Here is a 14,573-nt window from a genome sequence, read left to right on the forward strand (position 1 = left end):
CGTGGGCAGAAGCCGTATGCATCTCATCACCTACACTTTGACGAGTGCAGTGCAGCTCAGCGTTGTGTATGGAGAGACACACCCTGAGAGCACTCTTTTCCCGTCTCTGTGCAGGCGCCACCAATCAGCCAGCAGAGGTCGTAATTGCACCAGTCATGACAGAGAGACCCCATCCGGCTTAATCCCGCCCATATCTGAACAACAGGCCAATCGTCGTTCATGTGGCCGCTCAGCCTCAGCCGGCAGGCAGAGCTGAAATTCGATACGATGTATTCGAGATCCCAGCTCCGGTTCCAGCGTGTGTTTTTACCACTGTGCCACCTGACGGCGATTATTATTATTATTAATATGATTATATTATTATCATTATTATAACTTTTATTATTATTATTATCATTACTATTCTTCTTCTTTTTATTATTATTATTATCATCATTTTTATATTATTATTATTATTATTCATATCATTACTGTTATTTTTTTATCATTATTAGTAGTATTGTTATTATTAACATTATTATTATCATCGTTATTATTAATATTGTTATCCAGGACCTGTTGGCATAAATGATCTGGGGCATCGTATAAACTGTGGGTCTGTCTGAAAACCTGGTGACTATTATTAATATTGTTATTATTATTATTATTAATAATTATTGTTGTTATCATAATTACTATTATCATTAATAATATTATTATTGTTATTATTATTAATATTTTATTGTTATTATTATTACTGTTATTTTTATAATTATTATCATTATTATTATTATTATTATTATTATTATTATTATTATTATTATTACTATTATTCGGATAGCAGAAATGACAAACACGGTACATACTAAAACTATGATTAAAAAGATGATGTTTAAATATTGGGATTATATCTACCTACGTTGCATTTGTATTAATAACACAGGTTTAAATGCACTGTGTTGTGTATGTACAACCTTACAAGCAACAATCCTCACTTAGATCCCAACCGGATGTTTTCCAGTGACATAATTTTGGGTTTGCTAAGTGTTATACACGACAAAATTCCAGCAGCTGCAAATGAAAGTGCAAAATGACTTTCAGACCCTGGTATTATGTATTAGCGTGGCTACGAATCAACCAGGTCTAGTGCATCAAGTAGTGATTGTGTAGCCTGGGAAAAGCCATTCTGAATCTTGAAGGCAACAGCATTGTTGTACCTACTGGATTCAGTATGGCTGTACCCCAAAATAATTTTATGCTAATTCCAATGGTGGACGTTCACTCTAAACCCACGTGTAAATACATCCATGACTGAATTCTCCAAGATTCAGTATGATTTTACCAGGCTAGTGGTTGAGAGCTGAACTGGGTTTGTCTAATGGAACATAAAAACACAGAGCAGAAGATACTGGGTGGGGTTTCAAAGTTCTAAAACCAATGGTGCTGGAGAGGAACGTAAAGTGAATCGTTTTCTCTCTGACAGGGTGGGATTTTTAAAATAAAATGAGTAACCTGTACAGTATCAGATGCTGAGCCAGGGCTGTTACCCCAGGGGGCGCCCTTGCAGCCCATGGTGTGAACCCAGGAGTTGGAGCGATCTAAGCCCTGTAAGCCGAGGGGGAGGAAAGCAGAAAGTGTCACGGCCAGGAGCAAAAGCAAGCGAGGGAATAGTGACGGGTCACAAATTTACAGGTCGACGCCACGTCAGATAGTTAACGTGTTAGGCTAAAAAGATCAAGATAAATATTAAGCAGCAATACATGCAGAAATTAAACCGGTTAGATTATTGAGTTCAGGTGTTTCAGCCACACTTATTGCAACCAGATGTGTAAAATCAATCGATTATCTAAGTGATTCCATCTTTGTGGCTACAGTTAGAAAAGACCTTGTTCCTTTTTCAGCATGACCACACCCCTGTGCCCAAAACAAGGTCCCTAAAACGGTTTTCTATTTTGTATTTTCCATTTCTGCACTTTCCCCCTAATTTTCTTCCCAATCTAGTCGAATCAGTTCGTACGGAGAGTCACGCACCGATCTCCATTATTCCCAGTCTCTATGCAGGCGCCACCGATCATCCAGCGGTTACGAAACCAGGAAAACCCTGTCCAGCCGTCGTCCCGCCCCTTACGAACACACAGCCGATCGTGTGTCTGTGTAGGCGCCCGGTCGGCAGATAGCGGCACTAAATTCAAACTCGAATCATCCTTGTGGGCTGGCGTAGTTTACCGCTGTCCCACGAGTCCGTGTTCGCCAAATTTGGCGTAGCCTGGACCTGACCTTTTCATCCAACAAAGAGCTTTATGCCAAATACCCATGGGTACAATTTAAAATTTCGGGATAAGCTTCTCTTATGCATTTTACCCCCTTTTACTCCCAGTTTAGCATAGCCAATCCGCTGCTGGGGCCCCCGACTGCGTCCAAGGAGGGTGTATATAAGCCACACAACTCCCTCCGACGTGTGCACAGTCCACCAATCAGTGGATCTGCGTGTGAAGAGCCACGTCCTGATCTCTAAACTCCTCCACTTTCTGTACAGGCGCCCTGGGCAACCAAGGTCCCTACACTGTGTTGATAACCCTACCTTTATTTTTAAATATATATATACTGTATATTTCATGCATTTTCTCCCCTTTTTGTCCTTTTTTAGCACGTCCAATTGCCCTAATTGCGTCATCCTTCCTCTCCACCAGTGTTGATCCCCGCTCTGATTGAGGAGAACGAAGCTAACCCACGCTCCCTCCGACACATATGCATCTTATCACCTACACTTTGACGAGTGCAGTGCGCAGCTCAGCGTTGTGTACGGAGAGACACACCCTGACGGCACTCTTCTCATCTCTGTGCGGCGCCATCAATCAGCCAGCAGAGGTCGTAACTGCATTAGTTATGAGAGAGACCCTATCCGGCTTAGTCCCGCCCATGTGGCTGCTCAGCCTCAGCAGGCAGGCGGAGCCGAGACTCGATACGACGTATTCGGGACCCAGCTCTGGTGCTCCAGCGTGTTTTACCGCTGCGCCACCTGAGTGGCCGATAACCCCACCCAGCAGACTATAGGCCAATTTTGTCTAGTCGACTGTGCCTGCTAGAGGAGCCCAGCTGACCGACAGCAGAGCCGAGATCCCAACCCGGGAGCTCAGGATCTCAGCGCTGGTGTGCTAGTGGAATATCCAGCTGCATAGAAAATCAACATCCAACAGAATGAGGGCGTTCTTTAGATTTGATGTAAAATGTATAAATATCTATAGAGTTAAGCTAAATACGTGGATACGTGGCTGCTGTTTGACCGTACCAGCATTTAAAAGTGTCGCCAGAAGAATCTACAGCCTCCTGTGATGATCCTACATGCAGTGATTCATTATTAGTGGATTAATTAACAGTTGCAGGAGTTGCCGCATTCCAGATGTGCTTGTTAATTGCACGAGCAGCTCAGATGCCTGTACATCACGGTCGCTTAGGAGATAAATATGACATTTTAATGGCAGGAAATAAAAATGCAGGCAATCAAATTCCACGTGACTGTAAATTCTACGTTATTAATCACGGCATCATTATATACAGCAGTATATACTCTCAAACTCATCAAACTAGACTAGATTATATATATATATATATATATCTCACTAGATTAACCTCAGACAGCAGACGTTCCTACCTTAGTGCCGATGATGGATCGGACCTCGTCGTCCGGAGAGGTCGGGGTGCCGGAGATGTCCGGGTTGCTGTTGCTCAGGCTCCGTGAGCGGTTCAGGTTGAGGCTGGCAGGTCTGATGGCAGATCGTGCCATCGTGGCATAATGCACCGAGCCACCCAGACCTCCAGGACCTGTTGGCATAAACGATCCGGGACGTCGTTATAAACCGTGGGTCTGTCTGAAGACCTGGTGATCTCTCTACATAGATGCATTTATGTCATCCGACACTCCTGAGAAGAGGGCGTGTCTAAATTCCTAAAACTGTGGTGACGTAATCGGCGTAATCTCTGTCTAAATAATAGTCGTGCGTCTAAATAATCTGCCGTATGAGTTCCATGCCCTATTAGAATCCTCTCTACTGATGCAGCTGCCACTCCTTTATCTCATAATTTAGTCATTTCCAGTTCCCGATTATGAATCCGCTGCCGCTTGCACAACCCTGATCGCATCGATGAGAGCCAGATCACCTCACGACCCCTCTATATATACAGTGTATCACAAAAGTGAGTACACCCCTCACATTTCTGCAAATATTTTATTATATCTTTTCATGGGACAACACTATAGAAATAAAACTTGGATATAACTTAGAGTAGTCAGTGTACAGCTTGTATAGCAGTGTAGATTTACTGTCTTCTGAAAATAACTCAACACACAGCCATTAATGTCTAAATGGCTGGCAACATAAGTGAGTACACCCCACAGTGAACATGTCCAAATTGTGCCCAAAGTGTCAATATTTTGTGTGACCACCATTATTATCCAGCACTGCCTTAACCCTCCTGGGCATGGAATTCACCAGAGCTGCACAGGTTGCTACTGGAATCCTTTTCCACTCCTCCATGATGACATCACGGAGCTGGTGGATGTTAGACACCTTGAACTCCTCCACCTTCCACTTGAGGATGCGCCACAGGTGCTCAATTGGGTTTAGTCCATCACCTTTACCTTCAGCTTCCTCAGCAAGGCAGTTGTCATCTTGGAGGTTGTGTTTGGGGTCGTTATCCTGTTGGAAAACTGCCATGAGGCCCAGTTTTCGAAGGGAGGGGATCATGCTCTGTTTCAGAATGTCACAGTACATGTTGGAATTCATGTTTCCCTCAATGAACTGCAGCTCCCCAGTGCCAGCAACACTCATGCAGCCCAAGACCATGATGCTACCACCACCATGCTTGACTGTAGGCAAGATACAGTTGTCTTGGTACTTCTCACCAGGGCGCCGCCACACATGCTGGACCCCATCTGAGCCAAACAAGTTTATCTTGGTCTCGTCAGACCACAGGGCATTCCAGTAATCCATGTTCTTGGACTGCTTGTCTTCAGCAAACTGTTTGCGGGTTTTCTTGTGCGTCAGCTTCCTTTTGGGATGACGACCATGCAGACCGAGTCGATGCAGTGTGCGGCGTATGGTCTGAGCACTGACAGGCTGACCTCCCACGTCTTCAACCTCTGCAGCAATGCTGGCAGCACTCATGTGTCTATTTTTTAAAGCCAACCTCTGGATATGACGCCGAACACGTGGACTCAACTTCTTTGGTCGACCCTGGCGAAGCCTGTTCCGAGTGGAACCTGTCCTGGAAAACCGCTGTATGACCTTGGCCACCATGCTGTAGCTCAGTTTCAGGGTGTTAGCAATCTTCTTATAGCCCAGGCCATCTTTGTGGAGAGCAACAATTCTATTTCTCACATCCTCAGAGAGTTCTTTGCCATGAGGTGCCATGTTGAATATCCAGTGGCCAGTATGAGAGAATTGTACCCAAAACACCAAATTTAACAGCCCTGCTCCCCATTTACACCTGGGACCTTGACACATGACACCAGGGAGGGACAACGACACATTTGGGCACAATTTGGACATGTTCACTGTGGGGTGTACTCACTTATGTTGCCAGCTATTTAGACATTAATGGCTGTGTGTTGAGTTATTTTTAGAAGACAGTAAATCTACACTGCTATACAAGCTGTACACTGACTACTCTAAGTTATATCCAAGTTTCATGTCTATAGTGTTGTCCCATGAAAAGATATAATGAAATATTTGCAGAAATGTGAGGGGTGTACTCACTTTTGTGATACACTGTATATATATATATATATATATATATATATATATATATATATATATATATATATATATATATATATATATATATAGAGAGAGAGAGAGAGAGAGAGAGAGAGAGAGAGAGAGAGAGAGAGAGAGAGATACAGATATAAATACAAATATAGAAATAAAGATACTGTTATAGTTATAAATATATACAATATATTAGTTAAAAGTATATATAGACAATATGACCAATAATAAACATAGTCTTGCATACACTATTATATATTTATCTACATATTATACATATTATATAATAAATATAATATTAGATATAAGTATGAGCAAGTGTAATAGTGATAATACACAGAAAATAGTAATAATAATATATGTAGATAATAATAATATAGATTATAACCAGTATATACATATAGGAATGAATACCAGAAGAGACAGATAGCAGGACCGCTAAGATCCTGGTTCATAACCACAGAGGGCTTATGACACTGTCTGTACTCATACTGACTGCCAAAAAACCCAGTGAACCCCAGAAAGCTCTAAAAGGACTTGAAAAGCAGTTCCTAAAACGTACCCACCAAGATAAGGCGTACCTGGCGAGGGAGAGTTCGGATCCAGGTTGGGTAAACGGAAGACGTAATGGACGTAGGAAGAAAGGAGGCTGTTGCGTCCGTGCATGTCCTGACTGGTGTCCAGATACTTATGCAGACGGTTCACTACAGACGCCATGGCCTCGAAGGAAACCTGGCCCAGATTTACTGCAACAAAAGGAAAAAGTACATCACTGAAATACGCCTGTAAAGGATTTTATCATCCAGCTCGGTGATGTGACGACCGGTGCTGAAGATATTTTACTCCCTATCAGATGATCTGTGCAGAGTAGAATCAATAAACCTTCTTCAAAGTGACATGAAATGATTTAAAGATCTGGGAAAATGGCTTTAACGGGATCTGTATGTCAATAACTCGAGATGAAGCAATATTTTTCAGCACACATAAGAAGCTACTGAAGTTGCTACACCCCAATTTTCTTCCCAATCTTGTCATATCCAATTACTTAAACGCATTTCGCTCCACTTCTGATCAAGGAGGGCCGCACCAACACACCCCCTTGCACGCACCCATCTCTATTATTCCCCGTCTCTGTGCAGCTCCATCGACCAGCCAGTAGAGGTCGTAATTGCAGACATTAAACATCCCACACCCCAGACGAGTCAATAATTTACATTTGCACCATTTAGCAGACGCTTTTAGCCACATTTTGAGCAATTAAGAAGCAAAGGGCCGTACTCAGGGGCCTAACTGTGGCCGGGTTTGAACGGTCAGAACCTTTTAGAATACTTGTCTAGTACCTTAACATGGTACTTAGTTAAGCTACCACTCCACTACAATCACAGGAGGCATCGTCTGTGTAGGCACCCAGCCTGCCGGCAGCACAGCTGAGATTAGAACTCGTAAGTTTGAGACGCCAGCTCTTTTCCCGCTGCGCCCCCAGAGCGCCGGTTGTTTGTGTTTTTGAGAAGCGATACACCGTACAGTTTGTTGTTAAAATAAAAGAAGCGTAAATGAGATTCTGAATTACATTCTTTGAAGAAAAACTAATCATTAGATGAATCGATTCATCAATAAAACAGCCTATAGATGAATCGATAGAAAAATAAAAAGTGGCAGCCCTAACTGGATCTAATGCAGATTCGTCTCATCTTCACACTTTGATGACGTTTTACTGCACCGCTGAGGCTCACGGTTCTGCGGCTTCTCAAGTGAATGCGCCCTCACACGGCAATCACGAGAACGCTGAACATTTCATGAATTCAAATATGTTTAAGCAATGGATGTAGCACCAGACTGAGTAGGTACCGATCTGTCCCGCGATGACGGGCGGCCGCACCACCAGCTGCACCAGTTTGTCGAGCAGCAGGTGGAGGAAGCGCACCACCGGCTCCAGCTGGGACGAGCTGAGCGCCGCGATGCTTCCCTTCAGCTCCGCCTCCAGACTGTTCTCCATGATCCGCACGTCTCCGATCCTCACCGGGAACATGTGCTCGTCCAGAGCGTGGACCAGCGCGAAGAACTTATCCAGATACTGATCCTGATCAGGGAACAGAACGGATTAACACGAGAGGTTCTATTCCCCACGCGCGCGCGCGCGCGCGCGCACACACAAAATAAACAGTGAATACTGCACTGACCTGTGTGTGGAGAGTGGACGCAGCGATCACGTCGACGTTAAACACTCCTCTGTGGTTATCAACCCACTTCATACCAGGAAGAGGAACCTTAAAAACACAGAGGAATAAAAGAAAACGCCACATTTAAAAATTCTACAGTAAAAATAAACACAGTGAATGAAACATAATTCAAAATGTGTTTGAATCGTCCTGATCGATCATCTAATCTACAGGCGACCTCGGCTCGACGCTTTACGACAGGGTCCAGCATAAATCCTACACGCTTAGAAATAAATCAGTACGTCTATAGATATTGTATGTGGTCAGGCAAAGCACGTACACCAACCCGAGCGTCAGCATGTGTTAACATTAGTTACCTATGACAATTAATTATATATTATATTCTGATCGCATCATTTTCTGCTCTATAATAACGCTCCGGCCGTTTTAAATGTTCCAGCCAGCTTCCGGCGTAGTGATGAAGCGTCGCTCCCTATCTTTGGAATCTCACTACGTAGTGCACTTCACAGGAACGACCGGGGTGAACGGGACGCTCCTACAGAATCGGCGCTAACGGTTGTAAGAACCACTTTCTGAACCAATCAGAGCTTCTGATTGTAATTGTTAGTAAGAAATGCTGTTATTTGCATTTATTCGGTTTGCGTCACACAGATGACGTGGTAATGAAACGCTCGATCGGCTTTCTAACGACTTCCTGTTTTACTTCACCACCGGGAAAAGTTTGGAGGTTTTTAATTATAAGCACATTTACAAAATAACGGATTCTGTTCGTAATGGGACGCACGCTTATAAATGTAATAGCATCTGGAAGAACAGAAGCTAAGGTAAGCAGCGGTTATGATTGTTTTGGCTGTGTTTGGGATTTGGGCCGCTGTGCCGTGATTTATCGAGCGCTTTTGTTCTGTAATGAAAACAAAACGTATCAGTTGAAGCTTTTAACTGGAACCTAGGAAAGTAAAAGCACTAAGTACAACGGCAAAATACAGTCGCTAATCTGTTGTTGTTTTTTATCTGAACTTACAAGTTTGTTTGTTTTTTACGCTACATTTCCAATATATATATAAATATAAAGACTCGGACTCGTATTCTGTGTCTTACGAACATCTCTGGTCCGGCCTGAACCTAAACTAATCTATGTTGAGAACTTTTGAACCTCCGCACCACAGACATTGCATATGACCAGAGATGTTTATAATAACGTTTCTTAGACAAAGATTCCTGTTCATAATCAAACAACCCTTGCTGTTTAATTATTAACACCATGTCAGCTGTTATCACGACTGAATAAAAGGTTCCATCTTTAAAAAGTCAAAGCAGGGGGTCGGTCTACTTCTTTATAGAAATCGATGAGAAGACTTTGTTCGATTCCTAACACCAGTTTTAAGAATTACTAAAATCCTATGCAGCATAAATCTCAGCAGCATCTTATCGTTCTGAAAATTCAGCAGTGGGATTAATATTTAGACACCTAAACCCGGCTTACTTCAGGAGACAGCACAGAGTACGACTGCGGTGGCTTTTCCAGAGACACCGGTAAGCAGAAGTGTCCCGTTCTCAGGCGTCCGTTTTGCAGCATAGGGATCCACTATGACAGACGGAGCAAACAATAAGTTCTAAATGTACGTGAATATTAAATATGCACTAGGTTTCAGTGTTTGTCTGGCTGGGTACCGTGTATCCGACTGGCGTCTCCAGAGGAGTGTTTTGCTTCTGTTGGCAGCTGACGTGGTAGAACGTGAAGAGAATGTGATGATGGTCGTTCAGAGAGGCTGGGAGCTTAATCTTAACCTCGTCGCTGAAATCCGGGGAGCTGGAAACCCAACCAGAGCAATCAGGGGGGAGGAATAAATACAAACAACTCACCAGAGCAGAGTAAGTATGACTTATCCACATATCTGATCTGGAATGGTTTTAACACCCGATGCCCTTCCTGACACAACACTCCCTATTTACCTGGGCTTGGGACCAGCGCCAAGGGGGCACACTGACGTGCACACCCCTCACAGAGGCTAGGTTAGATAGATGTGTAACGTTGTGTGTCATTTCATCAAAAAGGGGGCAATTATTTATTTACAGCTCTGTATATCACACCTTATATACAATGCAGCAAGTAAATACATAGAACAGCAAGCAGGACATGTGGGTTAAGGATCTGGGGACAGGTCCAGGCCCAGGTCCACCACAATGTCTTTAATGATTAAATAATATGCTATAATATGCGACAGCAGCCTGTTTGTGGCCTCTACTTTTCTGGGAAAGCTTTCCAGAAGATGTCGAAGTGCGTCTCTGGGAATTTGTGTTTCCTATTTATTCAATTATTTTACGTCTTCCAATTCATCCCAGTGCAGATCCGTGGGTTATTAGGTCAGGTCTTTGCGCAGACCACTGAAGTTTCTCCACACTTGAACTTATCAAACCATCTCCTAACACTGGGCGTGGCTGAAACACCTGATCTCAGTATTTAGCTGATCTCTTAATACTTTTGGCCATATATTGTATATTTATGTTAAATCTGATTTGATAGCAATTAATCAAAATATAATTAACTGTGTCTAATCTGGAACTCACCGGTTATGATAGACCACAGTGGTGTAGGCTTCTCGTGAAAACTCAGCACAGCTGGATTTACCGAAGATCACCTAAATAATAAAAAATAAATCACACACCGGGTTCACACAAAACATGAGCAGTGTTTTATATTTCACTAGGGTCTGTCCTGTCTGAGTGTGAATTCCACACGTAAACCAGAGAAAACCTCTGGAACTAAATATTAATATAAAAACCTGAACAGAAAAGTGGAAAAAAATGATGCAAAAGGGGTGCTTGGGTGGCACAGTGGTCCAACACAGGGTTTTTCAAACCCTGGACGTCGCGAGGCAAAAAAATGGGTCACAAATAAAAATAATGATAATTAAATAAACTTGTACGCGAACGCCTGCTTGTGGAAGTTATACGTTACATCTACTAAACCACACTGGGACCAGATCGCACAGAGAAGAGCAGAGTGCTTTTATCAGAGCTATCGACCTGACCGGGCGTCCACGCAAACACAACTGACCATATTTTACAGAGGGAAGGTCGCTCTTCCCACTGCCGGTGTGATATGCACCCTGCAGAACTGGTCTGGATGCCTAGTGTTGCCCTCCGTACATGATACAGTTCTACATGAGAACCCAACACTGGCAGGTGAAAAGAAGCGGCTGCAGATCGGAGTGTGAAAGGGGGCGTGCGGTGATCCGGCTGTCCTTGGTCAGATCAGGGGTTCAGGGGAACAGATTCACAATTAGGAACCGGAAATGACTAGATTGGGAGAAAAAAAGGGGTGTTGTGGGTCATTCTATGATCTGTACTTCTAAATAATTCATAAAATATTAATAAAACTTAGACTGTTAAGACTGTGTCGAATAATCAGAACAATCGCTTAATCTTATTGAACTTTGACCCATAATCCAAGGTTTCCAGTATTTTGTCCACCACCAATACATCTATTAGAGCAATAACAGAAATGTAAAGAGTTTTGGCCTCATGACTTACGGGCATGGCGTTGCTGACGTCCTCCCCGTTCATAAACTGCACCTTGACCGTGATGTTGCGGGCGGAGCCTTGGCGGTTGGCGAAATTCAGACTCTGTGGGTTCACATACAGCAGGTTCCTAACAAAAAAATATACAGCAAAACCAACAAACAAAGAATTAATGTCACAGAACTGAACCTCGGAGGTGGTTTGTGTTCACAGCGACCTGCATGTTTGTTTATTTAATTTATTTATTTAATTTATCTACCAAAGACAACAAAACATGCAAAAAAAACGTTATTAATGAAGAAGCAGCCAAGTAATCAAAGAGCAACCTAACTAATTCATTCAAAAGCTGAGTGGTGAAGGTACTGGACTAGTAATCAGAAGGTTGCGGGTTCAAGCCTCACCACCGCCCCTGAGCAAGGCAAATACAAACAATAGGTCGCTTTGGATAAAAACGTCTGCTAAATGCTGCGAATGTAAATGGATTTATTGTTTATGTGACTGAGTGACTGGGCCAGCTGTAGCCTAGTGGTTAAGGTACTAGGCCAGTGACCAGAGGGTCGCTGGTTCAAGCCCCACCACTGCCAGGTTGTCACCGTTACACAAGATTCATCAGTTTAAGTTCGGTGTCAAAAACCAGCCAAAACAGCCAATTTTGTAACTCCGAAACCCACGTAGACACGTGGAGGCCAAGCAAACTCCACACAGAAGGGACCTGGACAGCTCCACCTGAGAATCAAACCCAAGACCTTCTCGCTGTCAGGTAATAGCACCCCCCCCCCTTCCCCATTAATAATAACAGTTCTGTAGCACGACTTCAATAAGAGGTCGATTTTTACATTAATAAAGACGAGAACAAAAACAGTGTGCAGTGGAAGAAAAGATGAGGGGACGGGGGGAGCTTTCACCCCTCTGTTCCCCTTCACGCTATTTCATAGACTCATAGAAACCGAACCATTTGCACACAACCAACCCAGTTAGATCTTCACTACTGGTTAGGGCTGCACGATATATCGTTTCAGCATCGTCATGGACGTGGGACAGCGCTAACATGTCAATATAGCATCTCGATTCGTCTACAGAAAACTCTTACATTTGCTGACGAGCCCAAACTTGCAAATAAAAACACTCGTTAAAAATCAATGATTATTTATTTACGTTTGAAAATAACTTTGTCCGCACCGTCAGCCATGTTTATTTTTCTGTGAGAGAAGAGATGCCGCAATGAATTCTGGGATTGCCTTCATCACTAAGGACGCTTCCGATTCTCACTCGTTCTTGAGTCAAAATAACATTGAAATATTAAGACGCCTCAGTAGTGAGCTTAGTAACTAAGGCATCTCGGAACGGGTGTATAGCTGCTCTTTTGTTTGTATAGTTTTTTTTTTAATAATGTTTACTACTTGAAGAGGTTTTGATTGTGAAATTAAATATTAAATGACCCATTCTGTCAATCCTGTTAATTCCCTCATGTGACGTTGAAGCTTTCTTAGTTTAATGCTCAGTTTCAACCGAGTACAAAGATGCAGCTGGTCATAATCTTTTGTATCTCTTGTAGGCACCACGCTTTCTCACAGATGAGCCCCTTATTTAGAGTTAGATACATGCATTATTAATATTATTAATAATGTGGTGAAAATTCCTGCTTTTTTTTTTAATATCGCAATATATATCGCAGGAAAAAAAAAAATCGCAATGTCAGTTTTTTCCAATATCGTGCAGCCCTACTACTGGTTACGTTTTCTTCCATCCTTGAGTTATTAGTTATTTCTGTCTAAACATTGCGGGCGGTTCTTCAGAGAAAGACAGCGGCAAGATGGTGAAAATGTTGAGCTGTGTGTTTGTGTTAGTAAAGGAAAATGCTGTGGCAGAGAGAGACGCCATGAACGGATGAGCTAGACCTGAGAGAGCGTCCTGCGCGGCTCTTCTGTGCTGTTTTAAACGTGCGATGATAACGAGTATGGTCATCGTCAATATTGTGTAAGAAATAATATCGAATATATCGATATTTGCGATGTACCGCGCAGCCCTAACGGTCAGTAACGTATACATATTGCTAATGACCTGATACTGCAACGTTCTCATGCTAAGTTCTCAAAATAAACCAGTGAAAGTCTTTGAAACTGACCACTCAAAACTCTTTGTGGTTTATCGGACTGCAGGTCAGTAGGAAACTTCAGAGCGCCGCTGCTCCAACACCACAATGCCATTTAGCTCGTCCTCCTGGGAGCCAAAGGGTCGTAAATGACCCACAGAGCGCCCCTCTCTCATGCCTCGTCTTCATTTGATGCCGCTATCAACATTTTCCACTTCGATGCCTCTCACGCCCTTTCTGATCTGTTACTCCAGCAGGACGAGACCAGAAGGACGGGCCCTGCTGAGTCTGGTTCCTCTCAAGGTTTCTTCCTGTAATTTTCAGGGAGTTTTTCCTTGCCACAGTCGCCCTCGGCTTGCTCAACAGGGGTTTCTGTATCTGTTGGTCCTGGATTTTGTAAAGTTGCTTTGAGACAATGTCTATTGTAAAAAGCGCTATATAAATAAAGTTGACTTGACTTGACTAGAAGATTCAAGGATTTTTATTGAGGGTCCGATTGTCCTAAAGCGAGCAAGTTCCTACATGTTTATTTCCTTCATTAATACACGCCCGGTTCTCATTGGTCGGGTTTGTTCTTTACACCCATCGCTGGGCCTCTGAGCACACAGGGAAGTCATCGATGTGTTTGCTCTCTTTAATATGGATCCAGCCAGGGGTCAATCAAGAGAGCCAAGCGGGACAAAGGGGTAAGAATTGTTTACACTAGTTTACATCATCCTACGCTCCCGAGAAGAGGGTATGTCTAAATTCTTAGATTCCTTAAAATGCTCCGACTGGGGGGCGCCTTAATTCTGAGCGATGGGAGGGAGCCTCCGGTGTTTCCATGCTGTTTTTGGCCTGTTGTTGTGTGTCCTTGAGGTTTTTGAAAAGCACTTATTAATAAAATGTTGTTATTATTAATATTATTACTAAAACAAATTCAGGCTTTTAACAAGTTTGCATGGCGATCTAAGAGAACACGGCCTCAGGGCCGCCTCTAAAATCCAGGGAGATTATCTGGATACGAACCAGGATTAATCTAAGCTCTAAACG

General features: G+C 43.1%; 1 protein-coding gene across 12 annotated transcripts in view; it reads right to left on the bottom strand.

Moving 5' to 3' along the window:
• dock7 (dedicator of cytokinesis 7) overlaps positions 1-14,573 on the bottom strand; it is an 87,803-nt gene that overhangs the window by 39,388 nt on the left and 33,842 nt on the right. For all 12 annotated transcript variants that reach the window (XM_062998028.1, XM_062998027.1, XM_062998026.1 and 9 more), the window contains exons 15-22: positions 11,462-11,579; positions 10,496-10,566; positions 9,599-9,737; positions 9,411-9,512; positions 7,928-8,014; positions 7,596-7,827; positions 6,329-6,493; positions 3,632-3,801 (exon numbers count right to left, since the gene is read on the bottom strand). In XM_062998028.1, coding sequence (XP_062854098.1) covers positions 3,632-3,801; positions 6,329-6,493; positions 7,596-7,827; positions 7,928-8,014; positions 9,411-9,512; positions 9,599-9,737; positions 10,496-10,566; positions 11,462-11,579 — 1,084 coding nt within the window. The remainder of the gene's footprint in view (positions 1-3,631; positions 3,802-6,328; positions 6,494-7,595; positions 7,828-7,927; positions 8,015-9,410; positions 9,513-9,598; positions 9,738-10,495; positions 10,567-11,461; positions 11,580-14,573) is intronic.

This window comes from Trichomycterus rosablanca, chromosome 6 (genome assembly GCF_030014385.1).
Source record: "Trichomycterus rosablanca isolate fTriRos1 chromosome 6, fTriRos1.hap1, whole genome shotgun sequence".
Lineage (NCBI taxonomy): Eukaryota > Metazoa > Chordata > Actinopteri > Siluriformes > Trichomycteridae > Trichomycterus > Trichomycterus rosablanca.